General features: G+C 48.0%; 1 protein-coding gene across 1 annotated transcript in view; it reads right to left on the bottom strand.

The window, feature by feature from the left end:
- KIF3C (kinesin family member 3C) overlaps positions 1-22189 on the bottom strand; it is a 104797-nt gene extending 82608 nt beyond the window's left edge. Inside the window, exon 1 of the mRNA XM_056552730.1 lies at positions 20196-22189. Within this exon, the coding sequence (XP_056408705.1) occupies positions 20196-21608 (1413 nt within the window). The 5' untranslated portion in view covers positions 21609-22189. The remainder of the gene's footprint in view (positions 1-20195) is intronic.
- Positions 22190-27077: the final 4888 nt, after the last annotated feature.

Raw genomic sequence — 27077 nt, 5'->3', positions numbered from 1 at the left:
ATGCAGGGTGTGAACATGTCCCAAGCAAGTCTACCTGCAGGACAAGTGGCATTACCACCTTCATCGTGCGAGAGTGCTGGCGAGGAGGAGGAGGGTTGTGGTGGCGCCCTGCTGGCACAAATTGTAAAGATGGAGTCCCCCATGCATTTGGATAATTTTAGTTTTGGCGACGACCTTGGAGAGGAACAAATAATAAAAAAGAAGAAGAAAAGACAGAAAAAAACATCTGAGCAAGTAAGCCTGATTTATGTTCCTTTTGTGCACCCTGGGCCGGCTGCAAAGTCAGTTCAGGGTGCAGACCCTGGCAATCTGCCTGTCCCCCCTTCTGCAAATGTGGAGCGGGGCCAGAACACCGGGGATAATACAGTAAAGATGGGGGAAAGCGCTGACCTCGCTTGTCATAGTAGCGGGGCCAGCACCTGCAAAGATACGGCCAAGGGGCCGGACAGTGTTGCGGACAAGGGGATAGGGGATATTGGCGCTGCGGGGCACTCCTCTGCAGGTGAGGGGGGGAGTGTCCAGGTGGCAGAGGTTGGTATGGAGCTCGGGCGGCCGGGCAATTATAAAGACAAGGGAGAGGGCAGCTCCCAGAACAGGTCTGGCACTGCAGGGCACTCCTCTGCAGGCAAAGGGGGGAGTGTCCAGGTGTCTGGAACCGGAGCGCCATTCTCGGCGGCCCAGTCAGCGGTGTCTGGCTCTTTTGAGTTGTGGCGCTGTGGTGGGGCTGCTGTGGGTGGAGCTGGCGGTGGAGGACTGGTACCACAGGAACATGGACATGATACAACCCATGCAATGTTAGTAGCAGTTAAAGAAATTGAAGCCGAGGTATTGGCGGAGGCCGAGGGCAAAGTATGCGACAAAGCAGCTTCTTCCGATATTTCTAAAGGGAAGACTGCTGCAAGGTTGAGTGTGCCCAATGAAGCCAATGATGCAAGTGTAAAGCCCAGCATCATAAAGCCAGCAAGATTATATCCCAGCCAGTCCAGTGCAGCTAGGCAGGAGGAGACAGGCACAAGTGTTATGTGTAATGTTACTGCCTCTACTGTTGTTTCTGGGGGGAGTGGTGTCGGTCCGGCTGCCCCCCCGGTAGCGACTGCTCCAATAAGGAGTTAGGCTAATGTCGCTGCTGGGGGTCCCAGGGGATCCTCATCTCTTAATCCAGGGGAAGGTAACTTGCAACAGCGCCTCCTGGAGGCTTTAAGGAGAGGGGATAGAACGCTCCAGGAAGAGGACCGGGAGGTCGACTTGTCTTTTTGGATAGAAAGACATGGACTTGGGGCATTCCGAGAGCATAATGGGGAGGTGGTCTGGTCCCTTCCAACAAGCGGGCAGGAGCGTGGTCGGAGGAATGTGGCCCGTCTGGTATGGAGAGGCGGTGATGCATGCCCTTCTAGGGCAAAAGTTGTGGAGCTTCTTTTCCAGATGGGATTCAGGGCTAATGACATCTTTGCTCTGATCCATCCCTTCGGTACCTCTGAGTTCGACATCAGTTTTGTGAAGCCAGAAGGGCTTGAGCTCTTTTGGTCTAATCACGCACTGGTGAAGGACGAGCCTGTCTGGCAGGATTTCGCTGTGAAGGCGGTATCCCGCCAGAGTTTTGTCAAGAAAGTGACCGTTCTGACACGTAATGAGTCTCTTTCTTGCTATGACATCATGACCTGGCTGAGCAGGTATGGGGAGGTGACGGACGTCCCCAAGAAAAATCTGGATGAACATGGCATTTGGTCTGGAGCCTGGACGTTTTCCGTCCGCCTCCGCCGTTCAGGTAACACTGTCGCACACAATCCATCAGCCGCCTTTCTCGGCCGCGATAGGATCCAAGTCTTTTACCAGGGACAGCCGAAGCTGCGCCACAAGTGTGGTGATCCCACACACTTTAGCGCAAACTGCACTAAGCAGATGTGCGCATTGTGCGGTGCGGAGGGTCATCTGGCTGCCACCTGTGGCCGGATTCGCTGTAACCTGTGTGGTGACCTTGGTCACCCATTTAGCCGGTGTCCCCGCTCATTCTCCAATGCTGTGACCACCCGGGATGGGGAGAGCAGTGAGGTTGCCTCATCTGGGGTGGGGACCAGCAGAGGAGAAGGGGCACTAGAGCCAATGAAGAAAGTTAAGAACAAGAGCCCCTCTAAGCTTAGGAGGGAGGAGAGGCGCAGAAGGAGCAGGGATCTTGAAAGTTCCCTGGTAGAAGGTGTAGTCCGGGATCCTGCTCCCGACGCTGGCTCAGAGAAGACAGCTGAGGCTCTTGGGGATGCCGAGTTAGGTGAAGAGATAAGGAAACTTCGTAAAGAGGAGGCAAATAGGGCCATTTCCTCAAGTTCCTCTCAATATGAAAGTTTGGATGAGGAAGATGGGAAAGGGCAAAAGGAAAAACAAAAGTGCGGCAGAAGGAGGCAGGGCCAGAGGGTACTCAGGGCATCATCTTCCTCCTCCGGTGTTGCAGGCCAAGTGCCTGGGAAAAGCCTGACCAACCCCCCTCTGATCGTTCTATCCAATAGGTATCGGGCCCTTGGCAAGGACTCTTCCCTTTCTTTGGAGGGGGAGGCTGAGAGTCTTTGTTCAGAGGCGGAGGAACCTCCGGGAGGTGCTGAGCCTGTTCCTTCTGAGGTAACTTCCTTGGGAGGGCAGGTGGCCCCTGGGTCAGGAGATGAGGATCGTGGGATGGATATGTCAGCATCCCTAAAGAGGTCTAAAAAGAAGGAAAGGGGGTCTTCTTCTGATGGGGAAGGGGGGAAGAAGAAGGGTAAGAGGTAAAGGGGATAGGCCATCCAACTCGATCACTCAGGATGGCGGCACTCACCCCATTGACGCTGGCATCCATTAACTGTGCCAGCATTAAGTCTGATATGGCTAGATTTGCAGCCTTTGATTTTCTCGGCCGAGTTGAAGCCGACATTTTGTATCTGCAAGAGACCAGGTTGTCAGATCTAGCCTCCCTGGTAAAAGCCAGGAGAGAGTAGAGGCGCGGCCCCTCCCACTGGTCTCTTGCGGCTGAGCCATATAGTGGGGTGGCGGTCCTTTTTACCGCTCCTGTTGAATGCAGACGGGTTATCGAGTTGGAAATGGGGAGGTGCCTGATCTTAGATGTCCTCATGAAGGGGCAAGAGCTCCGGCTCATTAACATCTACGCCCCACAAACAAAGTGGGACCGTAAAAGCCTCTTTATGAGGATCAAGCCCTTCCTTTTTACAAGTCGGCAAGTGATCTTTGGAGGGGACTTCAATACTGTCACGAGGTCCCAAGATAGGAGAGGCTCCAATGGTCCGCTGGCTTATGATAGTACAGCCCTCAATAGCATAGTTAGGGAAGCTCGCCTAGAGGACGCCCACATCCGGAGCCCCTCAGGCCACGCGGGTTTCACCTATCATCGAGGTAGCTGCAGGTCTAGGATAGACAGGTTTTATTTAAAGGAGGAAGCCGTCTCTTCCGCAGTGTCCGTGATTGAGGTGGAATTCTCCGATCACTGTATGATTTTGTTTTCCTTGAATGTTTCAGAGACCCCCCGGATGGGTAAAGGTTATTGGAAGCTGAATTCATCCCTCCTGGAGGAAGCGGAGATAAGACAGTCCTTTGAGGATTTTCTTCAGAGTCAGGTACCTTTACTGGGCCTTTGTAGTAGTAAGTGAGAGTGGTGGGAGATATTCAAGAAGCGGGTTGCGGGGTTCTTCCGCCAGCTCTCGAGCCTCAGGTCCCTGAACAGGTACCGCCTGTATCAGGGTCTGAGGAGGAAACTCGAGCTTCTCGTCTCGACTGGAGGTAGCCGAGAGGATATCTCCAGAGTGAAATCCTTGCTGATGAGGTGTCAGTACGATAGGCACGCATCTTTGGTTTTTGAGAGGGATTTCGGGAAGTACCGCTCGCCCGACCCTTACAGAAACTGTAAGATGTCAGTGAGTAGTAAAGTCATTTCAGGACTGATCGATAGTACGGGATCTCTGAATCGGTCCAGATCAGGGATCCTGGAGGTTGTCAGATCCTTCTACTCACACCTCTTGGGGAGGAAGGATCTAGATCGGGACAAGATGTCGGCTTTCCTGGCTGAAACCATTCCTGAGCCAGGGGTAGACCCCTCTCTTGATGTTTTGGCAGAAGAAATCAGGGAAGAGGAAGTGAGACTGGCGATCGAGGGGCTTGCCCCTAAGAAGTCTCCAGGTCCGGATGGCTTAACATCCGAGTGGTACAGGACCTTTAAGGAGTCTTTAGCTCCCCTCTTGACTGAGGTATTCAATGAGTGTCTCTCCTCGGGCACTCTGCCAAAGTCAATGAGGAGGTCGGCCCTGATTCTTCTCTCAAAGGGTAAAGATCCCAGCCGTATTGAGAATTGGAGACCCATAGCTCTTCTCAATACGGACAGGAAGCTTCTGGCCAAGATACTGTTGAATCGGTTGGTGAAGTTTGCACCCCGGCACTGCTCTGTTCCGGGCCAAAGCACCTTAAGTGCTGTCCTCAGTGTCAGGGAGGCAGTGGAGCAGAGTAGTGCGGGTCTCTGGAAGGGGTACTTGTTGTCCCTGGATCAGGCCAAAGCATTTGATCGGGTGAACCACGAGTACCTCTGGTCCGTCCTCCTGAGATATGGCTTACCGAGTACTTTTGTGAATTGGCTTGTCACCATATATGCAGGGGCAGAGAGTTTCCCACTGGTGAACGGTTGGTCTGGCCGCTCTTTTGAGGTGGGGTCCGGAGTCCGTCAGGGTTGTCCTTTGAGCCCGCTGTTATACGTGTTCGCAATCGATCCCTTCGTCCGGAAGGTAGATTGTGGGCCGTTAGCGGGAGTCGGGATGAGTCTGGCGGAGCTGGATGTCGCCCAGAGAGTGGTGGCGTACGCTGATGATGTCACCATTTTCGTCTCCTCGAGGGTGGAGGTCGAGGTGGTGATGTCGGAGGTGGATCGTTACTCGGAGGCATCCGGGTCCAAGATCAATCGGGATAAGTGTGAAAGTCTCTGGCTGGGAGGGGGGGGGGATCGCATGTTTGATCTCCCGGACACCCTTCCAGGGCTCCAAGAGTCAGCAAAAGTTTTGGGCATCACATTCGGCCAGGATGATTATCCCACCAAAAACTGGGATGGTAAGCTCCAGGATGCCACTCAGAAGGTGGACCAGTGGAAGGGTTGGTCTATGACCCTCAGGGAAAGGGTACACCTGATCAAATCGTACCTGCTCCCCTTGTTTATCTATCTGGGCAGTGTATGTATCTTGCCAGAGGCTTACTATACTAGGATCTACAGCTTGTTTTTCCAACTGTTATGGGGGAACAGGATGAACCTAGTCAAGAGGGAGGTTACGTACCGCACGAGGAGACTAGGGGGTTTATCTATGGTAAACCCTGTGGTGTTCCTAATGAACACCTTCTTGAAAGCCAACATTGCAAACCTCTGGAAAGAGAGGGCTCCTCCGTGGGTACTCTCCTGCAGGGAGTGGTTTCGGCCTTTCTTCCAGGAATGGGAGACAGGAGGGCAAGTGAAGGACCTCCGTACACCACATGGATATCTTCCGGCTTACGCTACCCCGACTCTGAAGGCGATACGTCGGTGGGGTCTGGGAGTGTGGGAGATCAGGACCCAGTCAAGGCGTTCCCTTGACAAACGGGTTCTGTTGACCCACTTCCAGAAGCCTCTGGCTCTCAGGGACTGCCCAGGTCGGGATCTGAGGGTTGGTTTAAGTCTTTTGAACTCGAAACGGATCCCCCAGAAGTTTTGGGACTTGGCCTGGTGCTGCTTTCAGGGGAAGCTATGTGTAAGGGACAACCTGAAGTGTAGGAGCTCTGATGACCGGGACTGTCCCCGAGAAGAGTGCGGGAACACGCTGGAAAGCATGGAACACTTCCTGCTTCATTGTCCCTTTAATATAGGGGTCTACAACCGGGTGGGCGCTTTCATCGGCTGGAGTCAACTTGCCGGCCTTGCCTATCCGGAGTGGGCTTATGGAGCATTCAAGATCCTGGGTGGCCGAGATCGGTGCACATTGTTTTTAGTTAGCTTAGTGGTTAGGTACTACACGTGGAATGCACAGTGTTTAGTATCTACACAGAGAAAAGTCCTCTCCGAGGTGGTGGTCTGTAGGAACATCACTGGTGACCTCGGGAAGATCAGGTCTTTAGAGTATGGCAGATTGGGTACAAGTAGGGCTTCTCTCCTATGGAGAGGGTTTTCATTTGATGTGCCCTAGATGCTGAACCCTTTGGGGGAGGCACCTTAATTCTGGTTAGGGATAGAGTGGTAGGGTCAGTGTTAGGGCCAGTGTGTAGGGACAGCTTAAACTTTAGGGGCAGCGATAGTGTGAGTCTAGGGAAAGTAGGTGAGGGATAGGTTTAAAAATGATTTGGTATCTGGTCTGCCATACTCTGATCCCGGTGGAGGGCTGGCGCATGTCACCTTTAGCTTTTTGTTTTGTTTTAGAGAAATGAGTGTATGAAGGGCTTGCAGGTAACTGAACTTGGGCCTTACAATTGTTATGTTATGTATATAGTAATGTAGTTATATGTATAGTTATGTTATGTATATAGTTATGTTTATGTTAATAAGTGTATAGTATGTGTTTAAGTAATTATGTTGTGTGGCAAACCTTTTGGTGGCATGGCTGAATAGGCCTTGCTTTTACTTTCTTGTATATATGTATATAGGGGGCTATAGAATAGGTTGGGTGGGGGAATGGGGGGTAAGAGGTGAGCTGGGTGGAGCCATTGATGAACAATATTGGACTCCATGATGCTCGGCTCCTGGTGTGGATTATGGACTGGACTGGACATTTATACCATCTCATGGCCAGAGGGGCTGGAGGGGCTTTGGGATTAGATAGTGAAAGAGTTGTTATTCATTTACCTGTATTTCATTTACCTGTATTTCATTTACCTGTATTTCTGTATTACCGTATATTTATGCTAACTAATGCTTAGTTACCTTTCGTTTTAGTTAAGGCAGCCGGATCTATTTATTTATTTATTTATTTTTTAATATATATATTAGGAGAGGACGGGTATGAGTGTGATATCCGCTAATGATGGTGGTGAGGATGGGTGTGAGCGAGTGTGGAATCGGCTGGTGAGAGAGAGAGAGAGAGAGAGAGAGAGAAAAAGGGAAAAAAAAAAGTCTATGTATGTTTATATGTATGTTTATATGTATGTTTATATGTATGTTTATATGTATGTTTATATGTATGTTTATATGTATGTTTTGTCTGTAATGTATCTGCTGCCTGTTAGTCAATATTTTCATTATGTCCAGGTTTGGACGGCTTTTATTTCCTATTGCCGGGTATGGCAGAGTTTTTGTTTGTGTATTTGGTGTGAGTTTGGTGTGATGTATGATGTTGGGGTACACATATTATTTCATTAGTTTATATATACGTGTACGTTATTAGTTTTAGTTGGAACTGGACTGGCTGGTAAAAGTTTAGTTTTTGTTATAATGACAATTTGTCTTATTTTGTTTCATATTTATGGCGCATGTAAGCTGAGTTTATGTTATGTATTATTGATTATGTCTGTTATGTTTTAGATTTTTATAATAAAAAGATTTACAGGATATAACTCAGGATCAGTACAGGATAAGTAATGTAATGTATGTACACAGTGATCTCACCAGCAGAATAGTGAGTACAGTTCTGGAATATAATACAGGATATAACTCAGGATCAGTACAGGATAAGTAATGTAATGTATGTACACAGTGATCTCACCAGCAGAATAGTGAGTACAGTTCTGGAATATAATACAGGATATAACTCAGGATCAGTACAGGATAAGTAATGTAATGTATGTATACAGTGACCTCACCAGCAGAATAGTGAGTACAGCTCTGGAGAGAGGTTGGGTGTGTCTGAGCTCCTGTGACTTCCAGAGACTTCCAGTGAAGCAGCGTTTTCATCCGCCCCTACCCAGGTGTGTGGCAGGCGCCTGGGTAGGTTTTTCCTGCTATGGACCCCAGAATTCCATCGTCCACTCCCCGTTTATGGCCGGCTGGGAGTGTGAGGGAGCATGCGACGGCCAGTAGCCAGGATGGGGTGAGGCGTTCAGCCAGGACCCACAACATCCCCCCCCCTCCCCCATCCCCTGCTGGAAGCTGCAAAGCTTCCAGCAAAAGTGTCTCCAGGCAAAGGAGTGCAGGAAAGGCTAAGGTGTCTGGTTCCTCTGAACCCCAGCAATGGGGAGTAAAGGGGCCCAGAGAATCCCTGGCTACCTTCGGATCCAGAATCCAGGCTAAGATGGCGGAATATGAGCAACTCGGCAAACAGCTCAGAGGCCTGAGGGAAGAGCTGAAGCTTGTGTCTTACCAGGCAGATACAGCAGCCAAGACCAAGAGAGCAGCATTCACTGCAAAGGTGAGATCATTAAAGAAAGAGGTGGAGGATCTGGTGCAGCTGAGGTCTGACATTGTGGCTGGAGCTGGATTCCTCGGTGAGAAGCTGATCAATAAGGAAAGGTTCTCCAACATGCGTGCCTCCAGAGGTTCAGAAAAACTGCATGATGACTTCCAGAGCGAGGAGGAGGAGATGGAGGAAGGTGATGGAGGTGAGGAGGGCAATGTGAGTGGGGGGGATATGGACATGGGTTCTGTTGGTGCCACCAATGTTGCCCCTGACCCCCCACTTACCCTGAGTGAGGACTACATAATGGCAGCTCAGGTGGCCTTACCTCCCTCCAGCGAGGATGAGGACGGTGATGGCAGTGACTGTGGTGAAGGCAGCGGCTTGGCGGATGGGGGTCTCCTGCGGGCGATTGTGATGCAGGAGTCCCCCACCCGTCTGGAAAATTTTTCTTTTGGAGAAGATCTGGGCCCAGAGGAGAAGAGGAGGAATAAAAAAAAGGGCAAGAAGAGGAAAAAAACTGAAGGGCAGATAAAGTTTGTGTTTTCTCCCCTCCAGCAGTCTGGGCTGGCTGAGAAGTCAGTTCAGGGTGCTGGGTCCCCCAATCTGCCAGACCCCGTTTCTGTAGTGGAACGGGGCCAGCATGGGGGATACAGTAGTGCACCCAAAATGTCCGCGGGTGCTATAGAAAATAAAGGGCACCCTCCTGTGAGGGGGGAGGGTGTCCAGGCACCAGAAAATGGCGGCAGTTTCTCCCGTTCAGGGGGCGGTCCCCGGGTTGAAGTGAGCGGTACAAGTCCTGGCGCTGCAGGGCACTCCCCTGTGAGGGGGGGGAGTGTCCGGGCACCGGACCTTGGTGGTTCAGGGGGCGGTCCCCTATGTGCGGTTGGTACCGTTTCTGGTGCTGCGGGGCACTCACCTGTAAAGGGGGAGGTTCCCTGCACGTCAGCTGCAGTAGGCGGGGCAGGAGTGCGTCCGGAGGGACAGCTCCTGCCAAAATCCATGACTTCGTCTGAGGGGGCGGGGCCATCCATATCAGAGGCGGAGCCTGTGTCTGCACCCCAGAAGACTGGAAATGCAACCTTAGTCCTGAAACCGGCGACCCTTATACATAATGCAATAGACCCAGCCAGCCCAGCCTGTAATATACAGAGTGTAGGCAAGAGTGAAAGTGAGAGCAAAAATGTGTGGAAAAATGGTAATGTCCAGAGTGTGAGTTATGGTAGTGCGCATGGGAGGAGTTGTAGTAGCAGTGTGGATGAGGGGTGTGCAAGTGGGGTGCAAGAGAGGGGTGCAAGGGGAGTGCAAGAGAGGGGTGCAAGGGGAGTGCAAGAGAGGGGTACAAGTGGAGTACAAGAGAGGGGTGCAAGTGGAGTGCAAGAGAGGGGTGCAAGTGGAGTGCAAGAGAGGGGTACAAGTGGAGTGCAAGAGAGGGGTACAAGTGGAGTGCAAGAGAGGGGTGTAAGTGGAATGCAGGTGAGGAGTGGTAGTGGAATGCCAGAGAGAGGTTTGACTGACACCTCAGCTAAGAACAAGGGTCCTGGTTTGGGATCTGGGTCAGGTCCTGGTTCGACTGCCCCCCCGGTAGTGGCTGCTTCTCCCAGAAGCTATGCCAGCGTCACTGCCGGGGGATCAGGGGGATCCCCATCTCCATCTGGCTCTGGGGGTCACTTGCAACAGCGCCTCCTGGAGGCTCTACGTAGGGGAGACAGGTCAATCCATGTAGAGGGGAGGGGTGAGGTTGACGTGTCTTTTTGGATAGAAAGACACGGCTTAGGCGCCTTCCGAGAACAAAACGGGGAGGTGGTCTGGTCCCTCCCGACATCCGGGCAGGAAAGTGGCCGTAGGAATGTGGTCCGTTTAGTGTGGAGGGGCGAAGATGCATGTCCGCCTCGGGGTAAGGTGGTTGAGCTCCTCCTCCGGATGGAATTCAGGGCAAGTGACATCTTTGCCCTGATCCACCCCTACGGTACTTCCGAATTTGACATCAGCTTCGTTCGGCCGGAGGGTTTGGAACTCTTCTGGTCGAACTATGAGGTGGTGAAGAGTGAGCCCGGCTGGCGGGATTTCGCCGTAAAGGCGATATCCCGTCAGAATCTGGCCAAGAAAGTGACCGTATTGACACGTAACGAGTCACTATCTTGCTATGACATCATGACCTGGCTCAGCCGATATGGGGATGTGACGGACATGCCAAAAAAGAACTATGACGAACATGGGATCTGGTCTGGGGCCTGGACGTTTTCCGTCAAACTGAAGCGTTCGGGGAGCACTGTTGCCCACATCCCATCAGCTGCTTTTCTTGGGAGAGACAGAATCCAAGTTTTCTACCAGGGGCAGCCCAAGGTCTGTCACAGGTGCGGCAGCCCCACCCACTTTAGCGCAGCTTGTACCGTGCAGGTCTGTGCACTGTGCGGTGGGGTAGGTCATCTTGCCGCATCCTGTAGGCAGATCCGGTGTCATCTGTGTGGTGTCTTAGGACACCCTTTCAGCCGTTGTCCTAGCGCTTTTGCCCGGGCAACTGTCACCTTGGCTGGGGAGAGCAGTAATGTTGCCTCAGCTGGGGAGGGCACGAGTGCGGGTGAAGGTGCAACAGGGTCAGTGAAGAGGAAAAGTCCCGCCAAGCTGAGGCGGGAGGCTAATCGCAGAAGGAGCAGGGAACTGGAGAGTTCCCATGTGGCAGGGGTAGCTTCTGACCCTGCTCCAGAGGTTAGTCCTGAAACTGCTGAGGCCCTGGAGGAAAATGTGCTGGAGGAGAAAGCGAGGAGAATCTGTGGAGAAGAGGGCAGCAAGGCCGATCTTTCCGATTCCTCCCACTTTGAAAGTGTGGATGAGGAGGGTGAAGAGCGGCCAAAAAAGAAGGGCAATAAAAGGGGAAAGAAGAGGTCGGAGCCCTCTAGTCCCCGTGCTACGGACCAGGTCCCAAGCGGAAGCCTACCTGCCCCCCCTCTGATTGATCTGTCTAACCGGTACTCTGTCCTTGATGACATCTCCTCCCCCTCTTTGGAGGGGGTGGTCGAGGATGGGGTACCTGAAGTGGGGGAGCCTCCGGGGGGAACTGGGCCCTGTCCTGATGGGGCAATTTCCTCAGGGGATGGGGCCAAACCAGAGCCAGACGGAGATGGGGATTCAAAAATGGACCAATCAGAGTCTAAAAAAAGGCTAAAAGAGAAAGAAGCCTCCTCGTCTGGGGATGAGGGGGTAAAGAAAAGACAGAAATGAGGGGGTTAGGGCCGTCTAACTCAATCACCCATGATGGCGGCACTCACCCCATTGACGCTGGCATCTATTAACTGTGCCAGTATAAAGTCTGATACGGCTAGATTCGCAGCCTTTGATTTTCTCGGCCGTGTTGAAGCCGATATTTTGTATCTGCAGGAGACCAGGTTGTCAGATCTAGCCTCCCTGGTAAAAGCCAGGAGAGAGTGGAGGCGCGGGCCCTCCCACTGGTCTCTTGCGGCTGAGCCGTATAGTGGGGTGGCGGTCCTTTTTACCGCTCCGGTTGAATGCAGACGGGTTATTGAGTTAGAAATGGGGAGGTGCCTGATCTTAGATGTCCTCATGAAGGGACAGGAGCTCCGGCTCATTAACATCTACGCCCCACAAACCAAGTGGGGCCGCAAAGATCTCTTTATGAGGATCAAGCCCTTCCTTTTTACTAGCCGGCAAGTGATCTTTGGAGGGGACTTCAATACTGTCACAAGGTCCCAAGATAGGAGAGGTTCCAATGGTCCGCTGGCTTACGATAGCATAGCTCTCAATAATATAGTTAGGGAAGCTCGCCTAGAGGACGCCCACATCCGGAGCCCCTCAGGCCACGCGGGTTTCACCTATCATCGAGGTAGCTGCAGGTCTAGGATAGACAGGTTTTATTTAAAGGAGGAAGCCGTCTCTTCCGCAGTGTCCGTGGTTGAGGTGGAGTTCTCCGATCACTGTATGATTTTGTTTTCCTTGAATGTTTCAGAGACCCCCCGGATGGGTAAAGGTTATTGGAAGCTGAATTCGTCCCTCGTGCAGGAAGCGGAGATAAGACAGTCCTTTGAGGATTTTCTTCAGAGTCAGGTACCTTTACTGGACCTTTGTAGTAGTAAGTCAGAGTGGTGGGAGATATTCAAGAAGCGGGTTGCGGGGTTCTTCCGCCAGCTCTCGAGCCTCAGGTCCCTGAACAGGTACCGCCTGTATCAGGGTCTGAGGAGGAAACTCGAGCTTCTCGTCTCGACTGGAGGTAGCCGGGAGGATATCTCCAGAGTGAAGTCCTTGTTGATGAGGTGTCAGTATGATAGGCACACATCTTTGGTTTTTGAGAGGGATTTTGGGAAGTACCGCTCGCCCGACCCTTACAGAAACTGCAAGATGTCAGTGAGTAGTAAAATCATCTCAGGACTGATTGATAGTACGGGATCTCTGAATCGGTCCAGATCAGGGATCCTGGAGGTCGTCAGATCCTTCTACTTGCACCTCTTGGGGAGGAAGGATCTAGATCGGGACAAGATGTCGGCTTTCCTGGCTGAAACCATTCCTGAGCCAGGGGTAGACCCCTCTCTTGGCGTTTTGGCAGAAGAGATTAAGGAAGAGGAAGTGAGACTGGCGATCGAGGGGCTTGCCCCCAAGAAGTCGCCAGGTCCGGATGGCTTAACATCCGAGTGGTACAAGACCTTTAAGGAGTCTTTAGCTCCCCTCTTGACTGTGGTATTCAATGAGTGTCTCTCCTCGGGCACTCTGCCTAGGTCAATGAGAAGGTCAGCCCTGATTCTTCTCTCAAAGGGTAAAGATCCTAGCCGGATTGAGAATTGGAGGCCCATAGCTCTTCTCAATACGGACAGGAAGCTTCTGGCCAAGATACTGTTTAATCGGTTGGTGGAGTTTGCACCCCGACTCCTTTCGGGGGCCCAGCACTGCTCTGTTCCAGGCCGAAGCACGTTAAGTGCTGTCCTCAGTGTCAGGGAGGCAGTGGAGCGGAGCAGTGCAGGTCTCTGGAAGGGGTACTTACTGTCCTTGGATCAGGCAAAAGCATTTGATCGGGTGAACCATGACTACCTCTGGTCCGTCCTTCTAAGATATGGCTTACCGAGTACTTTTGTTAATTGGCTCAAGATCTTGTATGCAGGGGCAGAGAGTTTCCCGCTGGTGAACGGTTGGTCTGGCCGCTCTTTTGAGGTTGGGTCCGGAGTCCGTCAGGGTTGTCCTTTGAGCCCGCTGTTATACGTGTTCGCAATCGATCCCTTCGTCCGGAGGGTAGATTGTGGACCGTTGGCGGGAGTCGGGATGAGTCTGGCGGAGCCGGATGTCGCCCAGAGAGTGGTGGCGTATGCTGATGATGTCACCATTTTCGTCTCCTCGAGGGGGGAGGTCGATGTGGTGATGTCAGAGGTGGACCGCTACTCGGAGGCTTCCGGGTCTAAGATCAACCGGGATAAGTGTGAAAGTCTCTGGCTGGGAGGGGGGGATCCCACGTTTGATCTCCCGGACACCCTTCCGGGGCCCCAAGAATCAGCAAAAGTTTTGGGCATCACATTCGGCCAGGATGATTATCCCACCAAAAACTGGGATGGTAAGCTCCAGGATGCCACTCAGAAGATGAACCAGTGGAAGGGTTGGTCTATGACCCTCAGGGAAAGGGTACACCTGATCAAATCGTACCTGCTCCCCTTGTTTATCTACCTGGGCAGCGTATGTATCTTGCCAGAGGCTTACTACACTAGGGTCTACAGCCTGTTTTTCCAACTGTTATGGGGGAACAGGATGAACCTAGTCAAGAGGGAGGTTACGTACCGCACGAGGAGACTAGGGGGTTTATCTATGGTAAACCCTGTGGTGTTCTTAACAAACACCTTCTTAAAAGCCAACATCTCAAACCTCTGGTCAGAGAGGGCTCCTCCATGGGTACTCTCCTGCAGGGAATGGTTTCGGCCTTTCTTCCAGGAATGGGAGACAGGAGGGCAAGTGAAGGACCTCCGTACGCCCCATGGATATCTTCCGGCTTATGCTACCCCGACTCTGAAGGCGATACGTCGGTGGGGTCTGGGAGTGTGGGAGATCAGGACCCAGTCAAGGCAGTTCCTTGACAAACGGGTTCTGTTGACCCACTTCCAGAAGCCTCTGGCGCTCAGGGACTGCCCAGGTCAGGATCTGAGGGTGGGGTTGTTTCTTTTAAACATGAAAAGGATCCCCCAGAAGTTTTGGGACTTGGCCTGGCGCTGCTTTCAGGGGAAGCTATATGTGAGGGACAATTTGAAGTGTAGGAGATCTGATGACCGGGACTGTCCCCGAGAAGAGTGTGTGGACACGCTGGAAAGCATGGACCATTTCCTCCTTCATTGTCCCTTTAATATAGGGGTTTACAACAGGGTGGGCGCTTCCATTGGCTGGAGTCAACTAGCCGGCCTTACCTACCCGGAGTGGGCTTATGGGGCATTCAGGAACCTGGGTGGTCGAGACCGGGGCACTTTATTCTTAGTTAGCTTAGTGATTAGGTACCACACGTGGAACGCACGGTGTTTAGTGTCTACGCAGCGTAAAGTCCTCTCCGAGGTGGAGGTCTGTAGGAATATCACCGGTGACCTCGGGAAGATCAGGTCTTTGGAGTATGGCAGTCTTGGTACCAGTAGGGCTTCTCTCCTATGGAGAGGGTTTTCTTTTGATGTGCCCTAGGTACTAGACCTTCTGGGTAGAGTACCCTTGTTTTGGTTAGGGACAGTGATGTAAGGGGACAGGGTTAGGGTGATAGTAGGGTCAGTTTCTATTTTAGGGATAATGGTAGGGTGAGAGGTAGGGAGGTGTTAGGGAAAGTATGTAAATTTTTGTATGTATCAGGATTGCCATCCTTCTTCCTGGTGGTGGGCTAATGCATGTGTACCATAGCTTTTTGTTTTGTTTTCCGATGTTTAGGTTATGAAGGGCTTACAGGCACCGAACTTGGGCCTAGTGTGGGTTATATTGTTTATGTATGTTATAAAGTTGGTTATGGTTAAGTTGGTTGGGAGGAGTTCTAGGTTGGGTGGGTGTATTTGGTGGGTGGTGGTTTTCTTTTGGTGGACCTGGCATCGGTCAGTCGTGGCTGGACATTGAGAACTGTGGACTCTGACCCATGTACAGAAGGGCGGGTGGTGTGGGTGAAGGGATAGTATAGAGTAGGATGTTTTATTGTATATTTAGGTGTGTTTCCTGTATAATAATAGGTGTGTATATAGTGTATATAGTTTATATGCATAAATTGTGTACATTACATGTAATTACTATAAAAATATATATATATTTTTTTTTTTTTTTTTTTTTTTTATCTTGATTTGTGAATTATATATTGTTTATATTGTGTTTATAGTAGAGATAGATATGGCAGTCGAACCAGATGTTATTTTTGTAGTAATTTTTGTATCCAGTTGTGGTTTAGGTCTTGTGGGATAACGTAGAAAACTAATGTATATATGTGTGTGTGGAAGGGGAAAAAAAAAAGTGTGTGTGTGTATATATATATATATATATAAAATTTGGTGTGCAGTGGGAGTGTTTTCGGTTTGTAATATGTGATTTTTCCCAAGTTTGGGTGTTTTTTGAGTTGTAGATTAATTTATCTTTATGCCTTTGTAAAGTTATGGATCTGTGATGCATGTGTGTGGCATAGTATTATTATTATTATTATTATTATTATTATTATTATTATTAGTGTTATTATAAAAAAAAAAAAAAAAAAAAAAAAAAAAAATAGTTTACAAAAAAAAAAAAATACAAAAATAACAAATAAAACATAAAAAAAAAGGGGTGGTGGTGTGTAGTGGGAGTGCTGGTTGTGTTTTCTGTGTGTTTTGTAGTGTGTGTTTTTCCCAAGTCTGGGTGTTTTTGAGTTACAGCTAAATAGTGCTATTTTTATGTTTCTTTTTTGGTTATGTAAGTTGAGTATGCATGTGAGTGTGTTGTTAGATATTTGGTTATGTAAGGTGTGTTTTTCTTTTTGTTAGGAAAACTGGGCTGGCCGGTTAGGCAGGATTTATGTTCTTTTATTTTAAATGTAAAGTTTTGGTTTATGTTATTTCATGTTGCTGTTTTCAGTTATGGCCAAGTTGTGCTGGTTTTGTGTTTTTGTTATGATTTATATTTTTCTAATAAAAGATCTACAGGATATAACTCAGGATCAGTACAGGATAAGTAATGTAATGTATGTACACAGTGATCTCACCAGCAGAATAGTGAGTACAGCTGTGGGGTATAATACAGGATATAACTCAGGATCAGTACAGGATAAGTAATGTAATGTATGTACACAGTGACCTCACCAGCAGAATAGTGAGTACAGCTCTGGAGTATAATACAGGATATAACTCAGGATCAGTACAGGATAAGTAATGTAATGTAATGTATACAGTGACCCCACCAGCAGAATAGTGAGTACAGCTCTGGAGTATAATACAGGATATAACTCAGGATCAGTACAGGATAAGTAATGTAATGTATGTACACAGTGATCTCACCAGCAGAATAGTGAGTGCAGCTCTGGAGTATAGTACAGGATATAACTCAGGATCAGTACAGGATAAGTAATGTAATGTATGTACACAGTGACCTCACCAGCAGAATAGTGAGTGCAGCTCTGGAGTATAATACAGGATATAACTCAGGATCAGTACAGGATAAGTAATGTAATGTATGTACACAGTGATCTCACCAGCAGAATAGTGAGTACAGCTCTGGGGTATAATACAGGATATAACTCAGGATCAGTACAGGATAAGTAATGTAATGTATGTACACAGTGATCTCACCAGCAGAATAGTGAGTGCAGCTCTGGAGTATAATACAGGATATAACTCAGGATCAGTACAGGATAAGTAATGTAATGTATATACACAGTGACCTCACCAGCAGAATAGTGAGTGCAGCTCTGGAGTATAATACAGGATAAGTAATGACATTACTCAGTGACTTTACCCTTTATAAAGGTTAATATAAAAATTCTATAAAAAGTCAATCGTGACCTTTAAATGATAAATGTTCCCTGAAGTATCTGGGGCTCCAAATGCTAAATAGATCCTCAAAGCAGGAACTCCATGACACGTGGCGTGGACCCTGCACCTCACGATGTCCTGCGTATACTGCACCATGTGTATAACATACGTCCTCTCCGGGGGCTCCACATTGTTCCCAGATGTTCATGTCAACAAGAGATTATCAGCCATGACGGGAGCCAAGACAGGACGGGATCCAGTTGGCAAATCCTCAATCACATTCCGAAGACCCATCATGATCTCATCTATCTGGACATCATAACAGTGTTTCCCAACCAGGGGGCCTCCAGCTGTTGCAATACTACATCTCCCAGCATGCCCAGAGAGCCTTTGGCACCCCTTGGCTGTTTGAGCATGCTGGGAGATGTAGTATTGCAACAGCTGGAGGCACCCTTTGGCTTTCTGGGCATGCTGGGAGATGTAGTATTGCAACAGCTGGAGGCACCCTTTGGCTGTCTGGTTATGCTGGGAGATGTAGTATTGCAACAGCTGGAGGCACACTTTGGCTGTCTGGGCATGCTGGGAGATGTAGTATTGCAACAGCTGGAGGCACCCTATGGCTGTCTGAGCATGTTGGGAGATGTAGTATTACAACAGCTGGAGGCACCCTGTGGCTGTCTGGGCATGTTGGGAGATGTAGTATTACAACAGCTGGAGGCACCCTATGGCTGTCTGGGCATGCTGGGAGATGTAGTATTAGAACAGCTGGAGGCACCCTATGGCTGTCTGGGCATGCTGGGAGATGTAGTATTACAACAGCTGGAGGCACCCTATGGCTGTCTGGGCATGCTGGGAGATGTAGTATTACAACAGCTGGAGGCACCCTATGGCTGTCTGGGCATGCTGGGAGATGTAGTATTAGAACAGCTGGAGGCACCCTATGGCTGTCTGGGCATGCTGGGAGATGTAGTATTACAACAGCTGGAGGCACCCTATGGCTGTCTGGGCATGTTGGGAGATGTAGTATTGCTACAGCTGGAGGCACCCTATGGCTGTCTGGGCATGCTGGGAGATGTAGTATTACAACAGCTGGAGGCACCCTATGGCTGTCTGGGCATGTTGGGAGATGTAGTATTGCTACAGCTGGAGGCACCCTGGTTGGGAAACACTGCCATACACAGTCACCATATCAGAAAGAGATGGATCTGCACCTTAACAATTTCTAGAACTTCACCCTATCACCGGCCATGCTAATTAGCATAATTAATTATATATGCGTGACATCACTGGATACACATATGCAGGGGAAATTTTGTCCTATTCTGACCCCTATAACCTTTTTATTCCTCCATATATGGGGCCTGTATGAGGGTCATTTTTTGCGCCCCGATCTGTAGTTTTTAACAAGACCGTTTATGTTTTTATGTGACTTTTTGATCACGTAAATTCAATTTGGGAGTTAAGTTGTTACTAACTACAACTCCCAGCATGCCCTTATACAGCCTGTGGTTCAGCAGCTGCTCCAAACGAAAACTACAACTCCCAGCATGTTGGACTATATAGTAGTATATAGTATAGGTCAGTGTTTCCCAACCAGGGGTGCCTCCAGCTGTTGCAAAACTACAACTCCCAGCATGTTGGACTATATAGTAGTATATAGTATAGGTCAGTGTTTCCCAACCAGGGGTGCCTCCAGCTGTTGCAAAACTACAACTCCCAGCATGTTGGATTATATAGTATAGGTCAGTGTTTTCCAACCAGGGGTGCCTCCAGCTGTTGCAAAACTACAACTCCCAGCATGTTGGATTATATAGTATAGGTCAGTGTTTTCCAACCAGGGTGCCTCCAGCTGTTGCAAAACTGCAACTCCCAGCATGCCCGGACAGCCCTTGGCTGTCCGGGCATGCTGGGAGTTGTAGTTTTCCAACAGCTGGAGGTGTTCTGATTGGGGAACACTGGTTTAGGTTACGGTGCTACATTCCAGTAGTTGGTTGGATAAATACGGCCATTGCATTGCCGTTATTTTTAATATAAAAAATACCGGCAAGATGCCCAAAATACCTGCCCGGTGGCAACTCTAACCCACAGGTAGATGGGAAAGTGGTTGGTTGGACTCTATATCGGCTGATTCAGTCTTATTTTACCGTCACTCAGCCCGACAGAAGAAACTTTCACAGAAAGTGGAGAAATACAGAGATATAGTAAGACCCCCTGACACCTCTATGGGTGACATATTGGGGCCTCGTACAAGATGGAGCTGTAATAAGGCCGTGTACATGAGTCCTCAAGGGAAGCGGAGCCACAAGGGAGCCAGGTGTATAGGAAGAGGATGGCGAGATGAGCCAAGGGACACTAAGGGGTTAATGCTATATATAGCAGAAAACAAGAGGCACCTGCTTGGGTTAAACCACCGAGCACAGACCTACTGCAACAATAAAGGATTACAGGGACCTGTCATGGCAACCGGTGAGGTATTACAGGTATACAACAACTCTATTAAATACAAACCAATGCCGACCCCAAGCAAGCACAGTTACAGCCTGACACCAAAGGGTTAAGTAGAAAAATCTCTGACTAAAGGCCCCAAGTTCTACATTTCTATCCTGAATATTGGTCAGAACCTTGGTGTCATGGCTCTGGGTCAACCACTCGATCTGTCATCAAATTCTACTCAACTTGAAAGACTTGGTGATGACCAAGATGGCAGCCATGACGGCTTCTACAGCTTTCCTAGAGTCCTGAGCCCTATATTTTCCTGTAATAATATATACATCACATAGACAGAATAACCTTTAAAGACCATCAGAGATTAATGGCTACCATACTTGTCATCACCCAGCTCTCCTATTGGTTGTCACCATCATTGTCGTCAAGCTCCGCACAAGACACAATGACAATGTCGGGTTCTGTATTGGAGACAATTAGAACTGTAAGAAGATTTTCAGTGAATTACCTTGAATTTTACCGCCAGTAGTTCGGTGGCTTTCTGCTCCTTGGTCAGGTCTTCCATCATCTTCTCCTTCTCTTCGATCAGTTTCAGCTTCTCCTCCGCCAGCAGACTGTGGTCATCTTGTATGGCGGCCTTCTCCTGCTCTAGTCTCTCGGCCTGCTCCTTCAAGTAATTCCCCACGTTCTTGTCGATGAGGTTCTCCTCGTTGTCCTCCTCGGCTTCTGTGTCCGGGACGTTGTCCCCGTCCACCGATTTCTTCCGGCGACTGTTCCTCCTCCGTTTCTTGCTTAGCATTCCTCTCTTTTCTAACTGGGCCTTCAGCCGGGCGATTTCTTCTTGGAATTCCCTCAGTAGGGTGTCTTTGGGATCCTCGTTGATTCTGGGTTTGTTTTTGATGTTCTTAGCCCTGTTGGCAAACCTGAGAGTGGACAAGGTCTCATCGTAGTGATGAGAGGCTGGGCCCAAGGTGGCCACCATAATGGTTTTAGCGTTGCCACCCAGTGAGTCCTGCAGTAAGCGGGTGAGTTTGGAGTCTCTGTATGGGATGTGGGTGCTTCTGCCATCCACCAGTGACGATATTACGTTCCCCAGTGCCGACAGCGAGAGGTTAATCTTTGAAGCCTCCTTGGGCCTTTCTCCATTAGCTCCAGTTTTGCTTTGTCGTTCGCTGCCGGCCAAGTCCACCAGGTTGAGTTTGCCCACTCGTATATGTTCCTCCCCATCCACACCCAACTCGCTGCACTCTATTGTTATAACGAAAATGGTGTGGGACCTAGAACTGTACTCATTCATGTTGGTGCAGGCCACCGACCGGGCCTGGTTACCCAAATTCATGACGTGTTCAATTTCCTTAACGTTTTTGGTCACAAATGAAGACAGATCTTTGATGTAAACCCCGCTCTCTGGATTCTCCTTGAGTTCCAGCTTCTTGCTCTGGTCCTTACACAACAGGTCCCGGATCTCCTCCTGATAGATCTCCAAGTAGGACGCCCTCACCAAATACTGTTGGTTCTGGGAGCGGGAGATGTGGGTGAAAATGTGGTCGAATGAGTTGGGAATGACCCCTCTTTTATCCGTCTCTGCCCACAGACCTTGCATGGTGTAGGTCTTGCCCGTGCCGGTCTGTCCGTAGGCAAATATGGTCCCATTGAATCCTTGCAAGACGCAGTCAATGAGGGGCCTTACGGTCTCGTCGTACAAGTCCGCCTGCTTCGAGCTGGCATCGTACACCGCATCGAAGGTGAACGTCTTTGGCAGCTCCCCGGGATTTGCCCTGGGATGCCGGATAGTCACTTGCCCCAATTTGACATCCATGGACACGATCCTGTCGGACCCGGCCGCCTCTTCTTTCCTGTTGATGGGGCGGCATCTGACCACCACCTTGAGAGCCTCGCTGCTCTTGGTCTTACTGCACATCTTGCCTCCCCTCCCTCCTGCGTCTCCTTACGATGAGATTTGTTTATTCCTGGGAAGACGGGAGAAATATCCTCAGACGCTCCTAGTCATCCGGGATGGATCCTCCTCCTCTTCTTCACCTTCAGCTCTCCGGACCTGTATTCAATGGGCACGATGATCTCCGGGCAGCATTTCTCTGTCATCAACAAGATGTGGACGGCCCATGGTTGCCCACCAGATGCCGAAATGACAAGCAGAACATCAGGGACTCATCTGAATCAATGGAAGACGAGGAACGTCACCCGGGTAGGGAGTGATCCAAGGGTGTCCTGGTGTCACTTGCAGATTTGGCCGCTAATCCCCTTTGATCTTCTTGAGTAGGAAGCAGCTGGAAACGCCTAGTCTCTCTCCCAGCGATGGATCCTCATTCATTGCAGTGCGGCCACTGTCTGTGGTAGAATGACAGGGAAAAAAAACAGGGACTGAGGCCGGGGTGGAGCCTGGGAATGATGCTGGAGCTGCTGTTTAGCTCTGGAGAATAGGGGAGGGAGGGAGATGCCTGCACTGTGCATGGCTGATAACACAACAAGCCCAGGCTTTCTATTGCATCTCCTGAGCCGGCCCACCAGGAGGATGACCTCAGCCCCAAGGGAGGTGGGATATTATCCTGCATTGGAATTCTGGGGGCTGTAGTTCTGATAAGAAGCAGGGAGGGGGGATCACTGAAATATCTCCATACATAATGCAGAGCCTTTGTGCTGCTGCTGCAACTGCACTGAGGGGTTAACAACGAACAGGCCACAGGGGTTAGTGTTGCATTGGAATTAGTGAGCAGTGACACGGACGATGGCGATGGTCCGATTGTCTCACCACCACCCTTATATAAATGGCCTGGAAATTATAGGGTTAAAAAAAAGAATACATGCATTAAAAGATACATGCTACCAGAAATAGAGTTAAAAAAAAAAAAAAGGAAACTGTTCAGGTTTGCACAAAAATACATAATACACGCCACTGGAAATGATAGGGTTAAAACAAGTGAAACAGTACAAATTTGCAAAAAAAAATAAAAAAACATAAACTAAACAAAAACGAATTAAACGATACACGCTACTGGAAATGATAGGGATAAAACAAAAAAGAGGAACTATTCGGAGCTGCAAAAAGAACGCATTAAAAGATGCACGCTAGTGGAAATGATAGGGTTAAAATAAGGGAAGCTGTTCAGATTTGCAAAAAAATAAAAAAGGCATAAAAAGATGCATGCTACTGGAAATGATAGGGTTAAAACAAGGGAAACTATTCAGATAAAAAAAACTAGAAATTAAAAAAACATTGCATGCAAAGATAAATGCTACTGGAAATGATAGGGTTAAAAAAAGGGAAACACTTTGGATTTGCACTAAAAAAAGGGGAAAAAAAGATGAGTGCTACTGGAAATGATAGGGTTAAAAAAAAGGGAAACAATTTGGATTTGCACTAAAACAAGAAAAAAAAAGATGAATGCTACTGGAAATGATAGGGTTAAAAAAAGGGAAACAATTTGGATTTGCACAAAAAAAAAAAATTAAAATAAGATCAATGCTACTGGAAATGATAGGGTTAAAAAATGGGAAACAATTTGGATTTGCACACAAAAAAAGAAGAAGAAGATAAACGCTACTGGAAATGATGGGGTTAAAAAAAAGGCAAACAATTTGGATTTGCACAAAAGAAAAGCATTAAAAGATAAATGCTACTGGAAATTATAGAGTAAAAAATAAATAAATAAATAAAAACTGTTCAGATCTAAAGGAATAAAAAAATAAAATAAAAACTAGTTAAAAAATTTAAAAATAAACGCTACTGGCAAAAAATAGGGTTAAAGAGTTCAGATTTGCTAAACCCCGCGCTCCCCACCCCACCCAAAAAATAAAATTAAATAAAAAAAAACATAAAAAATACATGATAGTACCGCGCTGTGTGAACGCGGCTCAAGGAGTGGAGGAAACGGCTCTTCAGAAATAGATACATTTAAATATTTGAAAATCTCGATTGCTACATTGTTTCAACTGTCAAAATCCAAAACAAACGTTTTAACCCTTCACGTGTATACAGCAGTGTTTCCCATCCGGTGGATCCCCGACTGTTGCAAAACTACAACTCCCAGCGTGCCCGGACAGCCAACGGCTGTCCGGGCTCGCTGGGAGTTGTAGTTTTGCAACAGCTGGAGCCACCCTAGTGGACATATTAGGCCGGATTCACATCATGTTTTTTGCAATACAGTTCCCGTCACAGGATTTTGATGAAAAACGGATTCCCCAAAACCGGACTAAACTGTATCAAAACGTGTGTACAAATTTTAACCCATTAACGGTTTTAAAGGGTTACTCCGGTGAAAACCTTTTTTCTTTTAAATCAACTGGTGGCAGAAAGTTAAACATATTTGTAAATTATTTCTATTAAAAAATTTAATCCTTCCAGTACTTATTAGCTGCTGAATGCTAGAGAGTAAATTCCTTTCTTTTTGGAACACTGATGACATCAAGATCACAGTGCTCTCTGCTGACATATCTGTCCATTTTAGCAACCATGCATAACAGATGTATGCTAAGGGCAGCATGGTGGCTCAGGGGTTAGCACTGCTGCCTTGCATTGCTGGGGACTTGGGTTCAAATCCCACTAAGGACAACAATAAATAAAGCGTTATTATAATAATGTCAGCAGAGAGCACTGTGCTCGTGATGTCATCAGAGAGAAATTCCAAAAAGAAAAGAATTTCCTCTGTAGTATTCAGCAGCTAATAAGTACAGGAAGGATTAAGATTTTTTTAATAGAAGTAATTTACAAATAATGTCCGATTGCATCCGTTTAAAAAAAAAAAAAATAATTATAAGTTTTTATCTTTTCACTCCATTATGAATAAAGTTTCAATTGTTTGATTGAAATTCCAAGAAAAAAAAACTTTCGCTGTCAAAAACCGTATGGTGAAAACCGCATGGAACCGAACGCATATACGGTTCTGTTCCATTCCCATTGACTCCCATGTTAAAAAAAAAAAAAAAAACGTATATGGTTTAATATGGTTTTTCACCCGGACCAAAAACTGTGGTGGGCCACGATTTTGCGTACGGGGAAAAAACGGACAAAACCGTACAAGATGCAAAACGGACACAACCGGATGCGGCGTCTGGCATATACGGTTTTTAATGGAGAGTCAATGTATACGGTTTTCAATACGGTTCCGTATGGTTTTTACATTGAAAGATAGACATTACACTGATAGATTTTAGGGTCTGTGACATCCCTGAGGCTGGGGTGCAGGTGGGATCTGTCACTAGTGTCATTGTCACCCTGAAGAACGGGGGAGGAGAGGGGGTATGACGCCGCCTACGTGTTATAGTGAAGAAATGTGAGCAAAATTCTGTAAATAATAATAATATTCCTGATGAGAAACACCAAGACCCGATCCTAATCTCCTAGAGAGGAGCAAAAGGGACTCCCAGCTGCTCACAGGGAGGATCAGAGAAAGAGCAGCCAGTGCTGACACCTGGTGGTGAGACTGGAGAATGACACCTTGGTTTATAGTATTGAATCACAGCAGGGTTTCCCAGCCAGGGTGCCTCCAGCTGCTGCAAAAACCACAGCTCCCAAGCATGCCCGGACAGCCTTTAGCTATCTGGGCATGCTGGGAGTTGTAGTTCTGCAACAGCTGCTGGCATCCTGGTTTGGAAACACTAAAGCTTCGGACGCCCCAATGCAAATTCTTTGCAAGGGCCCCCACTGGACCATATGCTGTTTACAACGCCGGTGACTTTTTTAAGGGGCAACTGCTGCTCCTGCACCCCCTATGGCAGTGATCTCCAAACTGTGGACCTCCAGCTGTTGCAAAACTACAACTCCCAGCATGCATAATGAGAGTTGGCAATAGCTGACAAGACATAGGTTGAGGGGACAGTGCACTACATAAACCATTGGTCTCCAAACTGGGGACCTCCAGTTGTTGCTAAAACTACAACTCCCAGCACGCCCGGACAGCCAACGGCTGTCCGGGCATGCTGGGAGTTGTAGTTTTGCAACAGCTGGAAGTCCACAGTTTGGAGACCCCTTCCCTATTGTAACATCCCCCAATAAGTGTGCCCCAAGTTGTAGTTTTGCAACAGCTGGAGGTCCACAGTTTGGAGACCACTGCGCTATTGTAACGTCCCCCAATAAGTGTGCCCCAAACTGTGCCAACAGCTGGAGGTCCACAGTTTGGAGACCACTGCCTTATTGTAACGTCCCCCAATAAGTGTGCCCCAAACTGTGCCAACAGCTGGAGGTCCACAGTTTGGAGACCACTGCGCTATTGTAACGTCCCCCTATAAGTGTGCCCCAAGTTTTAGTTTTGCAACAGCTGGAGGTCCACAGTTTGGAGACCACTACCCTATTGTAACGTCCCCCAATAAGTGTGCCCCAAGTTGTAGTTTTGCAACAGCTGGAGGTCCACAGTTTGGAGACCACTGCCCTGTTGTAACGTCCCCCAATAAGTGTGCCCCAAACTGTGCCAACAGCTGGAGGTCCACAGTTTGGAGACCACTACCCTATTGTAACGTCCCCCAATAAGTGTGCCCCAAGTTGTAGTTTTGCAACAGCTGGAGGTCCACAGTTTGGAGACCACTGCCCTATTGTAACATCCCCCAATAAGTGTGCCCCAAGTGCAAAACTACAACTCCCAGCATGCCCGGACAACCAAAGTATGCTGACATTTCTATGACTGATCCACATGGTCAATTATTCTGCTGCAGAAAAACAGAAAACTCCCATCAGGCCGTGTTCCCACTTGTTTTAAAAAAAATCCAAAACATCCAGCAGCTTTTTTTCGTCGTTTTCACCTCCCCCCCCCCCCCCCCCCCATTCTTCAATCAAAATCTTTGGATCAAATGATGAACGAATCACGTGACTTAGAATGAAAAAGAAAAATAACAAAAAAAGAAAAAGAGAGAAAAATGCCAAGACAAAAACCCACTAAATTTAAAAAATGCAAAATGAGGGCAATTTGAATTTTTTTAAGAAAAAAATATGTTTTGTCAAAACTTCCTTTTGGTGTTTATTTATTTTTTGTTTATTTTGGTTAATCTATCTACCTACCTACCTACCTACCTATTTATATATTTTACCTGGAAAAAAACACCTGTCCTTTCATTCTGCATTTCCAAAATGCAATTTTTGTTGTGTTTTTCTGTTTTTCTGTTTTTCAGTTTTTTCCCCCCCATAGTAGCGTTTTTGTCATTCAGGATTTACATTTAGGAGACAAAGTGCTGTAAAAAAAAAAAAAAAAAAAAAATATATATATATATATATATATATATATATATATAATTAAAAATTGGAAATATACATTGTGGTTTGTTTGTTGTTGTCAGCGGAAAAAATGACAAACGCCAAAGTTTTCCTGAGGGGAAAAGAAAAAAGGCCTGCATGTCTGCATGCTGCGATTTTGGAAAAACTACCGAGCCTAACAACATCATT

This window comes from Hyla sarda, unplaced genomic scaffold, assembly GCF_029499605.1.
Source record: "Hyla sarda isolate aHylSar1 unplaced genomic scaffold, aHylSar1.hap1 scaffold_183, whole genome shotgun sequence".
In the NCBI taxonomy this organism is placed as follows: Eukaryota; Metazoa; Chordata; class Amphibia; order Anura; family Hylidae; genus Hyla; species Hyla sarda.
The sequence above is the reverse complement of the archived record's forward strand: the minus strand, read 5'-3'. Positions and strand labels throughout refer to the sequence as shown.